This window comes from Tachysurus vachellii, chromosome 3 (genome assembly GCF_030014155.1).
Source record: "Tachysurus vachellii isolate PV-2020 chromosome 3, HZAU_Pvac_v1, whole genome shotgun sequence".
Lineage (NCBI taxonomy): Eukaryota > Metazoa > Chordata > Actinopteri > Siluriformes > Bagridae > Tachysurus > Tachysurus vachellii.
The window spans coordinates 33,279,590-33,295,045 of record NC_083462.1 but is presented as its reverse complement, the minus strand read 5'-3'; the positions used below and the strand labels follow the sequence as shown (position 1 = coordinate 33,295,045).

At 38.2% G+C, this 15,456-nt stretch overlaps 1 protein-coding gene and 1 long non-coding RNA gene across 2 annotated transcripts; one reads left to right on the top strand and one right to left on the bottom strand.

The window, feature by feature from the left end:
* Nucleotides 1–202: 202 nt before the first annotated feature.
* LOC132842381 (uncharacterized) lies at nucleotides 203–3,201 on the bottom strand. Its single transcript, XR_009648024.1, has 2 exons — nucleotides 1,817–3,201; nucleotides 203–961 (listed from the first exon to the last, which is right to left on the bottom strand). It is a non-coding gene; the product is annotated as an uncharacterized LOC132842381 (long non-coding RNA).
* Nucleotides 3,202–3,690: 489 nt separating this feature from the next.
* On the top strand, nucleotides 3,691–15,251 carry cnstb (consortin, connexin sorting protein b). Its single transcript, XM_060866867.1, has 10 exons — nucleotides 3,691–3,818; nucleotides 4,754–5,029; nucleotides 6,397–6,494; nucleotides 6,669–6,699; nucleotides 7,764–7,850; nucleotides 8,120–8,234; nucleotides 9,723–9,747; nucleotides 9,847–10,053; nucleotides 13,077–13,209; nucleotides 13,288–15,251. The coding sequence occupies exons 2-10, from the start codon at nucleotides 4,804–4,806 to the stop codon at nucleotides 13,497–13,499; spliced, it is 1,134 nt and encodes a 377-aa protein (XP_060722850.1). The 5' UTR covers nucleotides 3,691–3,818; nucleotides 4,754–4,803; the 3' UTR covers nucleotides 13,500–15,251.
* Nucleotides 15,252–15,456: the final 205 nt, after the last annotated feature.

The window sequence follows — 15,456 nt, the reverse complement described above, 5'->3', positions numbered from 1 at the left end:
AATTTGCTTCCCCAACCATGCAAACAACATATCAAATGCATTAGAATTTATCACATATTTAAAAAAAATAAATATCATTTTAGTAAGGTTTTTGTATGGGAATAAAAATGTTGCCCAACTGCTCATATTAGTTTGTACATATTTATTTGCACTGATCATGATTTATTAATTTCTCATTAATAACAAATAACCAGATACAATATATAGGATACTTTTTTACTGTCATTAAACATTTTGCTTACTACGTACAGTACGTGTCATTAGTTGTCATGCTTCACGTTCATTCATTTCTTTAACACTTTTATAAGAAATTTGTATAGTGTTCAATTCTTGAACAAATCTTGCTGTGAAAATGTTCATTTTCAAATAAACTGGAATGTCAGCAAATACTGTGAGAAATATATTACTAGGTAACCCTTAATCTGTAATGCACTGCAAAGTGACTCACCTAAGCAGCCTGATATCCTCAAATCAAATCAAATCAAATCAAATCAAATTTGTCACATACACATACGTACAGGGTACGACATGCAGTGAAATGCTTTATGCATTTAACTGTCCGGTATAAGAATAAAAAAATATATAAAAAGTATAAAAAAAAAAAGCAAGAAATAAAATAAGAATAAAATAATAAAAAGTATAAACTATATAAGAAAACTATATAAGAAAACTATATAAAAATATGAAAATACAGATGAAGAAATAATGTATATACATATGCATAAATATATAAATGTGCATTGTGTAAATAGTGTATAAAGTGGCACTGTGCTGTGCAAGTCCAGAGTTTAAAGTGTCCATAGAATGTCCAGGTGAAGTGTGGTGTGTAAATAGTGTATGTCCAGAGTTAAAGTGTCATTGCAAAAAAAAAGGGGGGGGGGGATTTGCATAGAGCAGTGGGGATGGAGAGAGAGGTCCAGTGCTAGATCCTGGGTGTCTCCTGGTTTAAACTCCTTCCTTCCTGTCAGAAGGAATACGTTTCATATTAGATAAAACAGAAAAAGCAGCTTGATGTAGTCATAAACTACATTTTTTCCGGGGCAGTGTTTTGTTTCTTTCTGCTCCAGTTCCTACATTTGAAATGATGACAGATTTATCTACCCTCTAAGATACGAATACACAGTACAGTACACGTGCTATCCGCTATCACACTGTTTTGCTTCCTTTTTCTTATCTACCAAAAAATAAAGCATCAGTCATTTAAAATGATGTATTACCCTTGATTATACTCTATATATATCCTGACTTGCACGAATGAGGCAAAAAAAGGTCACAGTCAGGTTCATAAAACATTTTAAAAAAATCTGGAATAGTTCTGGGAAGACAAAGGATGAGCAGCCAAAGAGGTAGAGATTAGAGAAAGAGGCTCTGTATCATGTTGTTTGCTTGATTTTGCATTAATCACAAAATTGTGAAATCCCATAGGGGTTGATTCAGAATTTTAGAATAGACAAAATTACATAATCAGTGCTTGTGCACAATCCTGAAGAAGTAAAAAAAAAAGGTAAGAACATTTTACATCACAAAACTGGATATTTGTATTGTTTAAAGGACATAACGATGAACAACGGGAAGCTTATCTACACCCACTCACAAACCTGTCGTCCAACATGGTGCACAAATCTGTACCGAGTGCTCAGAAGAGGTTACGGCTTTAACTATAGATAGTTAACCATGTAATAAAATTTAACGAACAAATTAAACAGAAGCTATTTAAGAATAAAATCCTTTCAGACCTTGACTCCTTTTTGGATCAAAATCTATTAAGTTCATCAGCAGTTTAGAATAATTCACTTTAAATCCTACAAAGCTTCACCTTGCTTATTCCTGAAATATCACATTCTCTCGGGGATCTCTGATGGACGCACGGATGAATGGACGATTATTGTGCATTTTATAATGAATAATGCATTAACAATGCAGACTGTATGACATTTAAAAGACTGTATGTGTTAAATAATTAACTTTTGTCTTTGTCAAAGGAACTGAGGCAGTAGAAGAGGGCCAAATGATCAGGCACCTACAGTTTTATTTGTTTTGTTCATTTGTTTTGATCCAGAAATGAGGCACCATTTGCACCCTGAGGCACAAGAGTAAAAAAAGTCATATACTGAGGAAACACACACTGAAAAAAAAACTCTACTCATACATTAGGACATGTTAAAATATTATTATCTATAGTATTATGTATGCACGCTTTTTATGCAGTAATCATGCTCAGGATTTTGTGTAAGAGACAAATTTGCTAGACAGCAAACTATATAGCTAGACACATATAGGAATTAACATGAGACGGCTTTTAGCCAACAAATCTAGCAAGCTACTGAAGAAGAACAACAGCAAACAACAACAGTAAACAACAACAAGCCTTTATTTGTCACATATATGTAGCTTGTTAGCCAACAAACCTAGCAAGCTACTGAAGAACAACAGCAAACAACAACAGTAAACAACAACAAGCCTTTAATTGTCACATATATGTAGCTTGTTAGCCAACAAACCTAGCAAGCTACTGAAGAACAACAGCAAACAACCACAGTAAACAACAACAAGCCTTTATTTGTCACATATATGTAGCTTGTTAGCCAACAAACCTAGCAAGCTACTGAAGAACAACAGCAAACAACAGTAAACAACAACAAGCCTTTATTTGTCACATATATGTAGTTTGTTAGCCAACAAACCTAGCAAGCTACTGAAGAACAACAGCAAACAGTAAACAACAACAAGCCTTTATTTGTCACATATATGTAGCTTGTTAGCCAACAAACCTAGCAAGCTACTGAAGAACAACAACAGTAAACAACAACAAGCCTTTATTTGTCACATATATGTAGCTTGTTAGCCAACAAACCTAGCAAGCTACTGAAGAGGAAGAAAAACAACAGTAAACAACAACAGTAAACAACAAGCCTTCATTTTTGTCACATATACGTAGCTACTGAAATCCTAACAGAACCTGGCTAAATTAACGAGCCAGATAATATTAAACATTCATTATATAATGATTACAAACCAGCTGAGACATTTCGCACGTAATGTAAAACGTAACAAGGTCCAGTGTGATGCACTTCCGTCAGTGAGCCAGCAAGTGGCACTAAAAACTTACTAAAACAAAGGAACAAGGGTGCAAATAGTAAACGCCCTGAGTCTGCATCAAGAACAGCTGCACAGCTGTACAAGCCAAAACCCCAAGCCTGTTTCAAGTGTGTGTGTGTGTGTGTGTGTGTGTGTGTGTGTGTGTGTGTGTGTGTGTGTGTGTGTGTGTGTGTGTGTGAGAGAGAGAGAGAGGGAGTGTGTGTGTGCGTGTGTGTGAGAGAGAGAGAGAGAGAGAGAGTGTGAGAGGGAGTGTGTGTGTGTGTGTGAGAGTGCGATTGTGTGTATGTATATGTGTGTGTGTGTGTGTGTGTGTGTGTGTGTGAGAGAGAGAGAGAGAGAGAGAGAGAGAGTGTGTGTGTGTATGTGTGTGTGAGAGAGAGAGAGAGTGTGTGTGTGTATGTGTGTGTGTGAGAGAGAGAGAGAGAGAGAGAGAGAGAGTGTGTGTGTGTGTGTGTGTGTGTGTGTGTGTGAGAGTGCGATTGTGTGTGTGTGTGTGTGTGTGTGAGAGAGAGGGAGGGAGGGAGTGTGTTTGTGTGTGTGTGTGAGAGAGAGGGAGGGAGGGAGGGAGTGTGTGTGTGTGTGAGAGAGAGAGAGAGAGAGAGAGAGAGTGTGTGTGTGTGTGTGTGTGTGTGTGAACCAAGCAAAGCTACGCATACAGAAAACCACTGGACTACGGCTGGAGCTGCAGGACTTAACATTGTCCACTTTACAATAGAAATGTAAGTAGACTTTACTGTATGAAAGACTGTGGTGTGATGAGGAAGTGTTTAGGCTCTGCAGTGAAATGCAGAGCAGGTACAGGCTGTGTGACATGGTGAGAGATGAACCGCCATAAACAGAGCAACACTGCAGGCTGTAGGCGTTATAGAGATTCGACACGGTACAGTTAAATTGATTCACAGCAGAAATTTCTAACCGGAATGTATGAAGATTATGGTGTTATTATGAAGCCCAGAATATACATCGTGTCCAGAAAAGGCTATATGTATAAATTGTGTTTTATGGTACATGGTGAATTAGGATGTAGTTAGAAAAAAAACTAGTTAGTATAGTTAAAAACAACAACAAAACAAAACTTTACATTAACTTGGTATCAGTGTGAGTATGAGAAAAGTGACTTGTTGCCAAACATTTCATTTTCAGTCCTGTGAAACCTTTTGGAGAAAATAAAGATCTGCTCCAGACTTTACAGAAAATATGAGCTTATTGTAAACAAATGCAAGTCATTACAGTACTATACTATATACACATATAAAGTGTGCTGTAAAAGAATTCAAGAGACTTTTAAGATGTTTTGCTTTTAACGACATGATTATTTCCCCAATATGTTATGCAAAGTATTTCTTCTCTTTAACTCCAAAAGTCATATACGTACTTCGGCGTATTCAAATCATTTTAAGGTTTATAAAATGAACCTTCTAGTAATCTATCATCTTGACTACTAGTTAGTTGAAATGTTTCACAGTGAATAAGAACAGAAATGTAAATAATAACTTTACGCTCTCAAAGAGGATGATGTTCCTGAAGGCCATGCACTGATGCTATCTACCATAATGTACGGTATATTTACACAGAAAGTATATATTTGTACAAATCAGTTGTGTTTACAAAGATAATAAGCTTTTTTTTAATAATAGAAAATTCTGTTTGACAGATTTAAACAGTTAACAAAAGAATGGTGACCTGCCAGGATATTTTAGAGTTATGGGAGACCCTACAACAGAAGAGGACATAAGAGGATGGAATGACCAGATCACTCTCTCGCCCAATGGTACAGAAGCCATCATCAGCTCAAACCTATCAGTTTCTCACAAGATCCTGAATACAACTATGGATCAGCCAGAGGAGAAACAACACAAGATAAATAACAACGCAGAAGAGAAATCAGAGAACACAACTGTAAGGTTCTGTTTAAACAGCAGTGCATCAGGTAAACATGTCAGAACATACAGGTCTTATTATGCTTTCCAGTCCAAGCTATGGAGACTTTTATTCTCTCTGAAAGGTTAGGCTAGGATCAGCTTACTTTAATGTTCATTCATTCATTTTCTACCGCTTATCCAAACTACCTCGGGGTCATGGGGAGCCTGTGCCTATCTCAGGTGTCATCGGGCATCAAGGCAGGATACACCCTGGATAGAGTGCCAACCCATCGCAGGGCACACACACACTCTCATTCACTCACGCAATTACACACTACGGACAATTTTCCAGAGATGCCAATCAACCTACCATGTATGTCTTTGGACCGGGGGAGGAAACCGGAGTACCCGGAGGAAACCCCCGAGGTACGGGAAGAACATGCAAACTCCACACACACAAGGCGGAGGCGGGAATCGAACCCCCAACCCTGGAGGTGTGAGGCAAACGTGCTAACCACTAAGCCACCGTGCACCCATAGAGCAAACTCTGTCTCTGTATAAGATTCATTCACACGTGGGGGTAAAAACTACATCTCCTTGTAGCCTTGTTGTTCTTGAATTCCTGTAGCTGATGGTAGAAGTGTCGACAGGATGTAATGAGGTGACTGTTGTTCCTTATCATTTCTGTGGGTGGTGAAAACTCTCCAGCATTTGTAATGCTGATGCAGAGATGATTTGTGAAGCTCTCTGCACATGCTGTAGATCCTGAACTGTGTAGCTTCCAAATCAGACTTTGATGGAGCTGGTGAAAAATTATCTCAAGGCTTTCTGCTTGACATGCAGAATTTCTTCAGTCTGCTCAAGACATATAGGTGCCGGGTACCGCTCTCATGCATGGGTTCCGCTCTTGTGTTTCTGTTTGACCCATTGTAGGGCCTCGCTCTGCATTTCAGAATCGGAGACCAGAACAAACGTACGGATTAGCCTGGGGCTGAGATTTAAATTGCCACAACTTTGCAGATCTTTGCTAAGCAGCTACATAAGTTCAAACAGCTTCTTATAAGCTCCAAACAGACTTCTCTCAGGCGTCTGTCAGACTTCTGTCAGGTGTTTAAATACCCATGACTTCAACCTCCAAAAGGCTGAAGAGTTCCATGGAGCCAATCTATAAAGGACAGGGGCTGCTGACAGGATGCTTTATGGTTAAAAGACACAAAGTTTCTTAAGACATAAATTTCCTGTCCTGCTCTGTTCTAAGACGTTTGCTTGCTTTTTGACAGGAGCACAATCTGAAGAGTAGATTCTGTGGTAGGATACTAACAAAACGAAGTAAAAGAAAAGCCTGGTCAAAATTAGAAAGAGTAACGTAAACTTTTGGATAATTCCATTTATTATGTAAATTGCTGTTAACGATGTTGGTTTGTTTGTGTTGTAGTTAACAGTACTACAGAGTCCAGTTCTGCCTTTCTGGCCACACTGACATCTCTGAGTGAACACAAAGATCACATGCTCTTACCTCACAGGTTACATCAGGTAGGTTGAATTAACTGGATATTATTGTGAACTCTTACACAATCCTGCAATGAGAACCCACAACAGAAGACTGGTGCTGTAACACAAGCCGAGAACATGACATGAGATCAGATAATGAGCGTCTATTACAGGAAGTCGAAGGCTTCCCTCTAATAGTTTCCTTTTTTTCTACAGATAGCAGAAGCTTATTTTCTTGAAGAGGACTGTATCCTTTTTTTTTATTATTATTATTCAAGTTTATTTATATATTTATTTTATTTAGTTTATTATGTCATAGAAGTTTAATAAATAATTAAATAATATTATATATTCCAAATATTATATACCAAAGTTAGAGGTGGTTACTGTGCGATGTAGAGTTTTTTTTTTTTTTTAATATTTACAGTAATTAACTAGATTTATAAAGTTCGTCGTGACAAACTTTGATGTTGGCTTTGACGAGGCAAGTATTTGCAAAGGTCGGTGCTTTTTGGAGGCGAGTGGACATAAGGGTCAGTGTTACTTTTGGAGACAAGTGGACAGAAAGATAGGGTGCCAAAACATTTGGAGGCAAGTGGAGACGAGCATGTGACGTCATCTGAATACTCCTGAGGAAGTTCCCCTCATTGTTCTGAGTGTTTTGATATGTCACATGTCCATGTTGTAAAAAGTTTTTTGATTTTGCATATTTTGGCAGCGTGGCTGCGGCACAACCGGAAGGCCAGTCGGTACACCAATATAAAAGTTTGTACAGAGTATCACCCTAAAGGAGCTGGCAGAGTTTGGTGTAGATAGTTCGAAAGCTTGCCGAGTTATAAACCTCCAAAGTTTATAATGGGAGTCTATGGGAAAAAAAGGCCACTTTGAGACCCGGTAATGGAAGTACTGGTACTCGGATCGCTTAGAAAAGTAACAGCAACAAACTTCAGACCAGCGTCTACAACATATCCGAATTTGGTGCATGTGGCTCGAAAGCTCTAGGCCGCATTAAATTTTATAAGTTTTTGTCTAAGCTGAAATAGGAAAACAGAATGTTGGCTTCTACAAAGCTACATAAATATACAGTAATTTGAAGAGCCCACTTCCTCTTTCATGTTCCTTTTTTTTTTTTTTTTTTTGCCACAATGATTGTGTTATATTCATAGTGCTCACGCCAAGGGAAACCTAATGATGGTGCATCTCTGTGCACTGTCTAAAAGGTTGTGCAAAGAATATACAATATACAGCTATGGCGCTTACATACTGTAAGCATCAGTACTAGTGTTATCTTTAACTGGCTGACTCTGGCAGTTCAGCAGGCTGTACACTTCCTGCAGTTGGAGAGGCTTTATCATGAGAGATTGCTTTCCAACTTGGCCTCCATGCAGAAAGACTGGGGTAAGTGTGTTGGAGGTAAATATAAAAATGTTTAAAGTTAGCATACTGCTCGCTGAATAATGAATTCAGTAACTAAATGTGAAACACTGATGGCCTAAATAGCTTTTAAAATTGCACTTAAGCTTTGAGGAACAAAAATCTGGTTATTGAGCTCATTATTAAGCTGAACATTGTTTATAATATAATAACATCGGTATTTTGAAGGCTGGATATATTGATGTTGATTGTAGACGTTGTGTCTGCGTGTGTGTTGCCATGGTTGTATTTAGAATCCGAGTGGAAGGCTGTCACTCGCGGAAAAAAATGCCCTGTGAAGATCCACTGTACTGAGATAGAGACAAAGTGTATGGACTCTCTGAATCACATCTGCAGAACACACCAAAGGTATAACAGGTCTCAATCTTAGGTCTCAGCAAAGGTTCAAGTCCCAGGCACGGAATCTGCCGAGCAACCGGGGGTTGCAAAACTCAACCAATCCAAGTCCTTCAAGGATTTTGTCATATCATATATATAAAAAAGTCATTACATATGTGTATACAAAACATTTTGCAAGTTGCATCACAAATTTTTAAGAGAAAAAAAAAAGCTGCAGAAAAATGAAGCGTATTGGCACAACAATCACGAACAAACTCATAGAGGGACTGATTTCTGGATCGATGATTCGCTGTGGCGTGGGTCGAACGGGAGCATCCAGAAGAAAAAAGAAAAACAACCAACCAAAAAACCCTCATAGTTCTAGAGAACAGATACATGTTTCTGTTAGATACCTGAGATCGAGAGTTTGTTTAAAAAAGCTTAAAGGTGCCCTTCCACACAAAACGGTTTTTACTTGTATTTTTTGATATGTGTTTGGTCCATATGTGTTTGTGTTGTGTCGTGAATGTGAAAACGAACTGTTACCTCCCCGGTCAGTTCTAGCCACTTAAAAGAAATAAGGGGAGAAATCAGGTCAGTTAGAAAAGCTGGTCAGTCTGACGTCAGAGTGACTGAGCTCATTACTATTCATGAGCTCTCCCACTTGAGACCGCGCCCCCAGAATTCGTGTAGCTCCGAGTTTCCTATACAGCAAGGATGGCTGAACGTCAACGGGCTTGTGAAGAAGCCGTTCTGCCGCAATTCAAGGTGATTGTAAACAAATTTCCTCTAGCCTAGGCTACTTATTGTGTGGGTGAATGAATAGTCATGCTCTCATATCCTAGCGGTTAGCCAATCGGAGCCAAGCAGCATGGCTCATTTGAATATTCATGAGAACTGGCACAAATCGAGCTGAGTCTTCCTGCAGGCTTTCTATACCACACTAGAATGGCTTGAAACAAGGTAACCAAGGCATTATTTCCACAAATAAATGTTACAGAGTCCATGGTGAACTTCAGACATTACCACAAAAGGAATGAAATATGTGTGGCAGGAAGTCTTTAAAGAATCTGATGATATTTGCTTTGCTCTGTTCTGTATGCCTGCTAGGATGCAATTCTTTCTGAATAAAAAAAAACCTCATATGGTTTCCCTAAGCGACATCAACGAGATACTGTAATGTTTGTACATATTTTTGGAGAAAGCCTAAATATAAATGTGTTCTTATAGCAGAGTGAACACAGCTGTCCTCTCCAAAAACGATTCATGTCTAGACAAGAAACCACATTATTAATAATGCATTTAAGTATTTATGATTTTTTGGCTTTTTCTTTGGTACAACGCTCTAGCTATTTTGGACTGTGTTGCAGTACGCCTCTTACTGTAGGTTTGCCAACCCTGCATGGCATCATCTAAATTCAGTGCTTCACATAAGGTTATTTATTACAGTGCGGTGGTGTAAATTTAATAATTATTACACATAACATGCCTGAACTCCTACTGTTTCTTTCTCCTCAGACCTAATCACAGTGTGGTGGAAAAGGTAAGATTTAAAGAGCTCCTCTTGCTCTCACAAATAAAGCAATAATGGTTGAAAAACAGGCCTGGGATGTAATATGGTTAATCTGATACTGAACATCAGGTAACCAAGGAAAGCATTACAGTTCAGCAGAGGAATACAGGAAGCCATTCTAAAATGAATGAGTGGATAGAGAATTGGATTGACCCAGAAGAGGAAACTGAGGATGAGGATAAAATAGAGGATCCGGAGGCTGAACGTTTGACGGAGGTGGCTAGAAGACGGAAGTTATCCGGGGAAGAACCGAGTGAGCTCATCGAAGTTGAGGAGGTAAGAAGACTCTTCCGTGTTGTGTGGTGGAGATCATTAACCAACACACAGAATCTGTTCTAGACAGAAGCCTGAACAGAAGTATACCCATGTCTAAAATGTCTCATGTAACACCAATACTGATTTCTTTACACCGGCTACAATTCATTTTAAATTCAGTTTCATTTGGAGTTAACTGATTTATTTTTATTATTTTATTTATTTATTTATTTTTTGGATTAAATTGTTTTCACATTTGAAACAGGACTGTCAGCAAATGCAAGAAGGAAAGGAAAGTAATAAGATAACAATAAGCAGATTTTTTTTTGTTTCTATCATAGCACCCCATGCCCTCTTTTAATGAGCATGTTCAAAGACACCATATATATAACTACACAAAAATATCAACTCGCTGACAGCTCGAGTTAGCTAAAGCTAATTAATATCACTTCCCCGATTAAGACGCTATTTCTCTAGCTAAAGAGTTAGCTCCATAGCTAGAATAGAGGAAGAATAGATAGATAGATAGATAGATAGATAGATAGATAGATAGATAGATAGATAGATAGATAGATAGAAATCTATATAGGAAAGGATAAGCACAGAGGAAAGGGAAAAGCTGGCAGGAAAGACCCTGTCACCTTTTTTCACCGATCCTAGTTACTGCTGTAATATTAATAATCTGAGCGTCTCTGATAAGCCCTTCCCTTTCTTACTTTTGGCTCAAAGACAAAAAGATGCTGTGCTTTAGTGTTAATTTCGTCAGACGAGACGAGACGAAATATGTTCGTCAACAACCTTTTTTTTCATGACTAAGACGAGACGATGACGAGACTGCGCCACTGTCCAAAAACGCTGACTAAGACTAAATTAACATGTGTTATTGTTGATGAAAAAAGACGAGACGAAAATGTTTTGTATAAAATAAAAACTAAGATAAAATCTCTCTTCATTTTGGTCTACAATTGTCTCTGCTTTTTCATCAGCTGTTACGCCTTTAAAATATTCACAACGAGTTCGCGGCTTCGCGCTGTTTAGTGTGTGTGTAGAAACAATTCGTCCAAACGAAAGTCCACCCCTGGTCTAGTCAGGCTTTTTGTGTTAAATTATATTTCCTGTCGCTCCGCAGGCTCTTTTATTGTACATGACAGCTTATGTCCCGATGACCGGTCTTTGCATTACGATTAAAAGCAGTAACAATAAAGTAAATAATGTGATGTTCGGTCAAGTTTGAGTGAAACATATGTGAAACACTTTTTTTACTGAAATGTTTATCAGTAATAATCTCAGTAATAATGTGTTATTTTAAAAAAGACTAAAATTTTTTGACTAAAACTAGACTAAAATTAAAAGACTTTTAGTCGACTAAAACTTGACTAAGATACCTTGAGTTTTCTTTTGACTAAAACTAGACTAAAATGACGAGACTTTTAGTCGACTAAAACTTGACTAACAAAAAAAGATATGTGAATGACTAAATATGACTAAAACTAACAAGGACATTTGGCACAAGACTAAGACTAAATTAAAAATAGGTGACGAAATTAACACTACTGTGCTTTTGACTTTGTAGCTTTGTAGCTAAGATCTTTAAAAAGCAGCTAAAGACACATATTTGTTTTGACTGACTTTTGGTTAAATATTTCCAACAATTCGTATCCTTGTACTATTCATGTGTACTATGACACACTTTGACATCAGCTTTTGAAAGTCGCCATATAAATACATTTTAGTTACTTACCCTCCGGTGACTAATAAATCAAGATTTATTTTTTTATTTATTCAGTGTATGAGTGGATTGATTTTATTTATAAAATAGTCTGAATGCATTGCTATGCTGGTGTCCAAGATGTTAGGACTATTTTAATGGTCTTGCTAAGGATGTAAACAGCACTACAGTTCAATAATCAGTACCCAAGCCTCAATATGTCTGCTAACAATTATCTGGCTCCAGTGGTCAGTCCAGAAAGTCTTTAAAAACAAAATGTTATGTTATAATGTCACCAGCCAGCTGCAGGAATTTGTGGAAAACATGTTGAGGGAAAGTAATGACTTGCTGATAGTCTGGGTGTGGACTTCTTATATAACACACAGGCCCTGAGGAGAAAAGCAGCAAATAGTCACTTTTTTAGGCTGAACATTAAAACGTTAAATTATAAGTTTAGTCTCTACTGCAGTGTTACTCATTGCACGGCTCGCAAGCCTCCTGCGGCTCGCCAAGCTTTAATATGCGGCTCGCATTGGCAGTAAATAATACGATGATAGGATCATGTGGTTAAAATGTATTTTTCATTTAAACATTAAACATTAAAAACAATCAGGGAAGCATAGAAAAACGAATGTGCTCTATTACAAATAATAATATATATTTATATATATTATTTGACATGTCACTGACTCACTGCGTTCTGCGCAATAGCCAGTTTTTGGCGGCCTGCCAGAAGCTAGTTTGTGTTTCATGCTAGTTAACAACTTGTGTTTACTGTACACACACGGACTAAAAAATGGATCGATTTCTTATCAAACAATCCTGTGCACAAAATGAACAGAGCAAAGCAATGTGACAGTGACAAAAGAGGTAACTGATGGGGAGCATGCATCATCCGCAACTCGAGTAATTATTGTATTGCAGTATTGTACATTGTATTTAAGCAGATAAGCTATTTAAGACTGAATAACTTGGCATAATTTGCGGTGAAAGTGGCTCTTCTATTGACTTTGTCCTATCAGTGTGGCTCACATGAAAAAAATAGTGAAGACCACTGGTCTACTGCCTTACTTATGCGTATGTAGCTGTCTAATGTGCTCACACTGAGGAAAACAAGCAAATAAAGTACTCTAGGCTACGACGATGAATACACCGCTGTTCACATTGATGCCATGTGTTGACACTTTTTCATTTCCTCAGTAATAAAATTGTATTTGATCATTCAGTCACCTTGTAGTGACTTTCTGATCTACCTGACCCTGATCAGCGGTGGTTAAACAAGTGTTTTGGTCTTTAGGGATGTAGAGTGTTTACTCTGATTTTGTTCTTATCGCAGACCTTCCCTTCCAACGGTCTCGTCTCTATCTTAAAGAAGAGAGACGAATCCGGTCCTGTCAGTCCGTATCCACACAGAAACTCCTCCAAATTCAAAGTGCGCTTCAGCGAATCAGATGCCTCACTGGACAACGGTATGATATTTCTTGTAGTATTTTATAACTGATGTGATAATCTGAGTACGTCATATTATGTATTTTGTTAATGGACAGATGATGCGGGTGAAGACTCCTGTTTGTTCTTCCTTGTCCTGTGTGTGGGAACGGTGGTCATCAGCATGGGTGGTACCATGATCTACTGCTTCCTGGGAAGGGCTTATTCAAACATTTGTTCTGATTTCTCCCACAACATGGACTTTTACTTTGGGTTTATACGCCGAGCGGTGAACTCTCTGACACACTGGTTTATTCCTGCCTCATCATAGCACTGCTCCGCTGGCGACACACTCCCGTTGTTCCTTCATCTGATCTGTTTGCCTTGTCAAACAGCAGAAACCAAGAATAGCTCTTTATCTGGTGAGGACAACAGGACAACTGCATTCATGCGTAAAAGTTGGTAGAGGTTCACGATACACAGATTGTATAGAATTCTCATTATATTATCTACTGTGTCTGATTAACTAATAATTCTGTTTATTTTATTCTATTTTTTGTTCTTGTATTTTTTTTATTAGTGGGCACGGTGTCTTAGTGGTTAGCACGTTCGCCTCACACCTCCAGGGTTGGGGGTTCGATTCCCACCTCCGCCTTGTGTGTGTGGAGTTTGCATGTTCTCCCGGTGCCTCGGGGGTTTCCTCCGGGTACTCCGGTTTCCTCCCCCGGTCCAAAGACATGCATGGTAGGTTGATTGGCATCTCTGGAAAATTGTCCCTAGTGTGTGAGTGTGTGAGTGAATGAGAGTGTGTGTGTGCCCTGCGATGGGTTGGCACTCCGTCCAGGGTGTATCCTGCCTTGATGCCCGATGACGCCTGAGATAGGCACAGGCTCCCCGTGACCCGAGGTAGTTCGGATAAGTGGAAGAAGATGAATGAATGAATGAGTTTTTTTTTAGTGCACAACTTGACAATATTCTCACCACAGAATTTGCTTGAATCTCATAGCTATAAATCTCAACCTTGTTTTTTTTTATTCTATAAAGTCAGACAATATTGTATACTCACAATATTTTATTACTCACATCTGGAAATTTCACTGTACTAATCATCTATTTTATTGTTACAACCGAACCGATCTTTTTTTTTTTTTTTTTAGGTTGATTGAACAGACTAGAGAATCAGCAACACAGGTCCAGATAAAAAAAAACAGGGCATTTTGTGTTCTGACACATTACTCTTAAGAGAATCTGTTGATAATTTGTACATAATTATGGCTAGACTTTTTTTTATTTATTTTTTTTTAATGAAAAGCAATGAAAAACATCTTCGCATTTCATTCATTCACGAACTTTATTGTTAATTATGTTCGCTGTTTTCAAATTTTTTTAATAGTATTGTTAAACGTGACATTCCCGCCTCCACCTTGTGTGTGTGGAGTTTGCATGTTCTTCCCGTGCCTCGGGGGTTTCCTCCGGGTACTCCGGTTTCCTCCCCCGGTCCAAAGACATGCATGGTAGGTTGATTGGCATCTCTGGAAAATTGTCCGTAGTGTGTGATTGTGTGAGTGAATGAGAGTGTGTGTGTGCCCTGCGATGGGTTGGCACTCCGTCCAGGGTGTATCCTGCCTTGATGCCCAATGACGCCTGAGATCGGCACAGGCTCCCCGTGACCCGAGGTAGTTCGGATAAGGGTAGAAGATGAATGAATGAATGAATGAATGTTAAACGTGACCTCATTCACACAGACATGGATAAGTGGATCGTATAATGGATATCACTCTTTATGCCAAATACGTACAAAATGAACAGGAATACAGACGTACCTGAAATCTTTGACACCCGTAAAAATGATATGTATAAAATGATTCCCTGCACTCCTCACATATGCAAACGACTCCATGCTGCTTAGTACAAAACTGTATATTTTAATATTAAACCATATAAAGATGCATCACACAGCACACAGCATGGAAACCCAAAGACAGTGTCATGTAAACTTTAGGTTAATCATCATTTACTCTATAGTGTTTGCATCATTTTATATAAACTTTATTACAAATAAATAAAGACTCACCTCAAAGTGCTTTCCTTGTCTCACAAAATTTTTATTGAAAGTATTATCGATGATTAGTTTTTCCGATTATTATAGAAACGTATGCGTATCGTCTACATGACCAGGAGACACAGGTGTGTATAGATAATGTGATGTGGTTTGCTGTCAGGTTTTGTATTACTGAGATTCGAGGTTTGCTTTTAGATTAATGCACAGAGGATGTTTTTGCCTTGTC